The sequence below is a fragment of the Octopus bimaculoides genome, chromosome 9, assembly GCF_001194135.2.
Source record: "Octopus bimaculoides isolate UCB-OBI-ISO-001 chromosome 9, ASM119413v2, whole genome shotgun sequence".
NCBI lineage: Eukaryota > Metazoa > Mollusca > Cephalopoda > Octopoda > Octopodidae > Octopus > Octopus bimaculoides.
In genome coordinates, this window is record NC_068989.1 from 22860850 (window position 1) to 22866645 (window position 5796).

Here is a 5796-nt window from a genome sequence, read left to right on the forward strand (position 1 = left end):
GGATTTTGTGTGTTATTTTAAATGGCTTATAAACACCTTCCACGCTGCAATTGTTTTCGTTCCAGCACACGATCTCAGATCAGGTCACTTGCTATGCAAGTGCATCTCCGAAATATATATATATATATATATATATATAAATATATATATATATATATATAAGCAATGTTAATTCTCTAAATGAAACTTCATCTGGCCATGGGAGGAAATTTTACCATGCCTGGAAATTTAGGCTCATGGCACATTCTATATGTGGAACAATAAGAAAGGCACTGAATTAAAATATGTGAGTATGAAATGTTTGTTTCTTACCTTGCCGTCTTTTGGTTCGGAAAGCACCAATACTCTGTGGTACACATCCACAGGGGAGGTCAGAAATCACAGACATTACAGATTCAATCTCCCGACTACTGCTCGGATGATTCAACAATTTCTTCAGAACAGGTTTCAAAACTCTAATAGAAGAAAGAATTAACTGGATTTAGAAATCTTCACATAATGAACAATCTTTGAAGATTGTCATTCAAAACAGAGGATGCCTCTATAATCTATCTCACTTACCAAATTACAGCCTTTGTTTTTTTTTTTTGTTTTTTATCCATTTTCAAAAGCATCTTTGCTAACAATTTTGTCCAATTGTTTTCATCACGCCTCTCAACCTTAATAATTCTCTAAGTAATACTCACAACAAGAAAACTGTTACATTTGTTGTCCATTTTGCATTTAACTCAACACTGCATACACTAAGTAAATCTTTTTCTGAGAACTAACCCTCTCCTCTCCACCTGTGTCATCATCATATTTACACAAAATACGCAAGCATCTAGGATGACTTTAACCAACAGGGCCACAGGACCTGATCGTGTCCTTCCCATTACCAAACAATGCATCCTCACTACTAGCCCCTTTCCTCACCTAACTCTTCAATCCATCTTTTGATCTCTGGAAACATGCTATTATATATCCCATTTCAAAGAAGGGTTGCACCTCTGAGGCTGCCAACCATTGTTCTATAATACACATCTCAACATCTCAAAATAGATAAAGACAGCCATTAACCACAATCTTCTCCAATATTTTAAACCTTTCTCATATCTTAAAGACCACAACTTTCATAAAGCCAAATTTACTGCAGACCTTCTCCCCGATGTCATACCCCAGTGGACCCTTGCTCTTGAGTAATTTAGTGAAAACAGTCTTGTTGTACTTGATCATAATCAGTCAACTGTGTTTGGCATGTAAATCTTCAAGTAAAACTGCCTACCTTAGCTTAAATCCATTTTGCATGTCTTCAATCAGTGATTCTAGTCAGGTCACACCACAGAGTTCTTTCTGACCACACTGTCAATTGTGATGTGTCCCACACACTTCCTCCTATACATCAATAACCCACTTGCCATCACCTCCAACACTACCCACTCCTATGCAGACGATCAACTCTCCATTGCTCCTTAACTCTTTGCACCCAAGTGTCATCCATAACCAACCAGACATCTCACACCAAACTTGCACTGACTCAATGAACAGAAACATCATCAACATCTTTCAACAGGGTCATACCAATCCAGTCTCCTCTTTCAATAACATAAAGGTGCAATACTACATCATCATCATCCTTTAACGTCCATTTTCCATGCTGGCATGGGTTGAACAATTTGACCAGAGCTGGAAAGCTGGAGAGTTGCACCAGGGTCCAGTCTGATTTGGCTTGGTTTCTATGGCTGGATGCCCTTCCTAATGCCAACTACCTTACAATGTGTGCTGGGTGGTGCTTTTTACACGGCACCAATGCAGGGCTTTTGCAAGCCAATCCTGTACATGAGGGGGAGCAGCATTAACACTTCTACTGTGGAGGACGGGCCTTCTTGAGTACAGCAAGGTACTAGATATCTCTTTTCTTTGTCATCTCCTCTGCAAGGTTCAGTCCTGAGGTCATCCTTCAGCACTCCATCTCATATCTTCCTCTTCCATGTGTTTCATCCACTTTCAGAGAGTGGCACTTCTTCATGGAGCTGTCAACATCCTCCACATTTCATGACCAAACCAGCACACTGCATCTAATTCCTCTTATGCCTAACTTTTCTCTCATCAACAAAACAATATTGCACCCCACCCACCTAAATGTGAACATAACTAGATCTCACAAGAATCACTGATGATCACAAAGACTGGACTTCCCTTGCAAAGCACTCAATAACTAATAACATCATCATTATAATTATTGCTTAACATCCGCTTTCCATGTTGGCATGGGTTAGATGGTTTGACATGGTGCGTTAACACAGCACCAGCACAGTTGCTCAGTGGCACCGGCACCTATTTTACAAATGCTCAATGGAACCAATGACAGAGTACAACTCCCACAGTTTTGTCATTGTTAATCTAGCATTTGGAATATAAATTAACATGAAATTTTGAAGGAAAGGTTTAATTTAGATCACTTTAACCCTTTTGTTACTATATTTCAAATGAAATATACTACCTTTGTTTCAATTAATTTTTAAAATAATGAAGAACTTAGTAAAATAACCTTTCCATTATTAAGTTGGTGTTTGGACTATAAGTTAATATGAGGGTCTTAATTTAGATCACTTTAAAATATGAAGTCTATATCATACATAGAACCAGGGACAGTCTACAGCAGATTGGTATCAAAAGGGCTAACAAAAGCCAACAAGTGAGCCTCTACTTTATGACTAGACTTGCTAGAAACAGCAACCAAATCAACCCCAATCACAGCTAGCTGTCTTAGAAGTAGACACATTGAGGTGGCAAGCTGGCTGAAACGTTAGCACGCTTGGCGAAATGCTTAGCGGTATTTCGTCTGCCGTTACGTTCTGAGTTCAAATTCCGCCGAGGTTGACTTTGCCTTTCATACTTTCAGGGTTGATAAATTAAGTACCAGTTACACACTGAGATCAATATAATCGACTTAATCTGTTTGTCTGACCTTGTTTGTCCCTTGTGTGTGTAGCCCCTTGTGGGCAGTATGGAAATAAGAAATAGACACATTGAATAATATAGTCTGAAAAACAAAATGAATGATTATGGCTGAAGTTACTTTCATCACAATGCTCATTCAGGTTTGTCTTGGGGCTAAACAACAACAGCTGCATGCTAAAACTTCTATTTCTGCATATATGAGAGCTACAGTCTCTACTTGTAGAGATAGTGGTGAAGAAAATAGATAACATAGTTTTCATGAAGACTATTGATAAGAACACACTGACTTAAATGACATTCTCTAAAATACATAAATTCTCAACGACACTCAAGAGATGTTAAATGAATAAAAAACAATAAGACAAACACAAAAGTTTTCATATGTTTAAGATGTTTGAAAGTACAAACTTACCTCAATATGAAAGGCTTAAGCAGGAAGATTATAGTGTCCAACCAAACAGGAATCTACACAAAAGAATAATATTTATTATTATAATTATTATTATTATTACTATTATTAAGGCAGTGAGCTGGCAGAATCGTTAGCACACTGGATGAAATACTTAGCAGTATTTCGCCAGTCGCTATGTTCTGAGTTCAAATTCTGCTAAGGTCAACTTTGCCTTTAATTTTTTTGTGGGTTGATAAATTAAGTACCAGTGAAACACTGAGGCCAATGTAATCAACTAGTCCCTGCCCCCAAAATTTCAGGCCTTGTGCCTATATAAGCAGAAAAGATTGTTATTAAGGCAGAAAGTTGGCAGAATCATTTGTACACCAGGAAAAATGCTTAACAGTATTTCATCTGTTAAGCCTGGCCAGCTCCTATCAAACCATACAACCCATGGAAAATGGATGTTAAACAATTATGATGATGATGATCCTGCTGTATCAAAGTATTATCTTATTAACAGCAGTTTGTGAAAGAAAAACTTGGAAAATGACTGTCAAGGCGCAGGAGTGGCTGTGTGGTAAGTAGCTTGCTTACGAACCACATGGTTCCGGGTTCAGTCCCACTGCATGGCACCTTGAGCAAGGGTCTTCTACTATAGCCTCGGGCCGACCAAAGCCTTGTGAGTGGATTTGGTAGACGGAAAGTGGAAGAAGCCCATCGTATATGTATGTGTGTGTGTGTGTGTGTGTGTGTGTCTGTGTTTGTCCCCCTAACATCGCTTGACAACCGATGCTGGTGTGTTTACGTCCCCGTAACTTAGCAGTTCGGCAAAAGAGACCGATAGAATAAGTACTAGGCTTACGAAGAATAAGTCCTGGGGTTGATTTGCTCGACTAAAGGCGGTGCTCCAGCATGGCCACAGTCAAAATGACTGAAACAAGTAAAAAGAGTAAAAGAATCAAGATCACTCAGAGGTTGAATGCATTCAACCAAAGGTGTGTACACAGAATACCCAAGGTCACCTACAGGGACAGAACCACAAACCCTGAAGTCCTGAGAAGAGCCAATCTGTGCAGCTTGCAGGAGATTGTAACAGAAAGAAGAGTGAGGGTTGCAGGTCAATGTTTTCTGACTGCTAGAACAACAAATACTCAGGACAACTGGTACCACAAGAGTGATGAAGAAAGAGAAGGAAACCCAAGAAGATATAACGTGCCACCTTCAAAGAAGATCTGAAGCAACTTAGCATCACCTGGGAAGTTGCAGGTGACAATGCTTAAAATCAGGATTACTGGAGATGTCATGCTGCCTAAAGAATAGGTCAACTGTGTTGGAGGAACTAAGACAAAGAAGACTTTTATATGCTCCATATAAAACAGTTGCAGGGAGCTCTGACTGATGCATTCATCAACCTTCTGTGTGTGTGTTTGTGCATGCACATGCACAAGCTTGGTCTATGCAACTGAGGGCAGGACAAGGTGACAAACCAAGTTGATGCACCACACGCCTGCTCACAAGTAAGTGCCACAATATATGGGTCAGCAAAATACAATACTTAAAAGACACTGACTCTTGTATCTTTGATACTTTTGTGTCACAATATAAGCAAGTGGTGAATGTAAAACTAATCAGAAATGGTATGTGGTTGGGAGAGAATTGTATGGATAGACAAGTTATGAAGACTACACATTCATTTCTGAGCTGTGCACCTGAGGTGGTACAAGAGAAAAAGTCCAAACTACTAGAAGAGTAATAGTAAGGGCCAATAGAGAGCTTCCTGTCCATAGGAGCTGGAAAAGCATTAGAGAGAGAGAATGGTAGTAGCAACAGAGTCAGCAATAATAGCAAAACAAAGGATTTGTTGTTTCCAAAGAAACCACCAGTTGTAGTTCTGAAGATGACTGAGACCATCACATCACCCTAAAGATAGGAGCCAATAACCATCAAGTTGAAACCCACTCCAACTTTCCTGAAGCACCAAAGCATCGTCTTATGACTATGGTGAGCACAAACCCCTACCCTTGGAAACAGTAAAATATGACAAGTTGAGCTTGTAGTTAACAAACATACACTAATGTATACTTACTGTAGGATTGGTATATTTACAAGCACCTAGTTGGTCGAATATATTCCACTGATCAAAACTGAAATAAATAAATACAGAGAATTTTTAATTTATAAACATTTACAGAGGCTTGTGAGTGGATTAAATAACTGGAAACTGAAAGACACCCAACCTTTATGTGTGTATATATATATATATATATATATATACACTTTATTTAAAAGCAGCAGAAATATAACAAAAGACTGTTACTCTGAGTTTCACGTTCCCGTTCATCGGACAGTTTTGTTTCTGTCACAAAACTGTCCGATGAACGGGAACGTGAAACTCTGAGTAACAGTCTTTTGTTATATTTCTGCTGCTCTTAAATAAAGCATATTACTCTACCTCTGGT

General features: G+C 38.8%; 1 protein-coding gene across 8 annotated transcripts in view; it reads right to left on the reverse strand.

Annotated features, from left to right (window-relative positions):
* Positions 1-5796, reverse strand: part of LOC106878206 (uncharacterized protein KIAA0825) — a 176526-nt gene that overhangs the window by 13168 nt on the left and 157562 nt on the right. For all 8 annotated transcript variants that reach the window (XM_052970496.1, XM_052970494.1, XM_052970492.1 and 5 more), the window contains 3 exons: positions 5424-5481; positions 3356-3408; positions 313-455 (listed from right to left, as the gene is read on the reverse strand). In XM_052970496.1, the coding sequence (XP_052826456.1) occupies positions 313-455; positions 3356-3408; positions 5424-5481 (254 nt within the window). The remainder of the gene's footprint in view (positions 1-312; positions 456-3355; positions 3409-5423; positions 5482-5796) is intronic.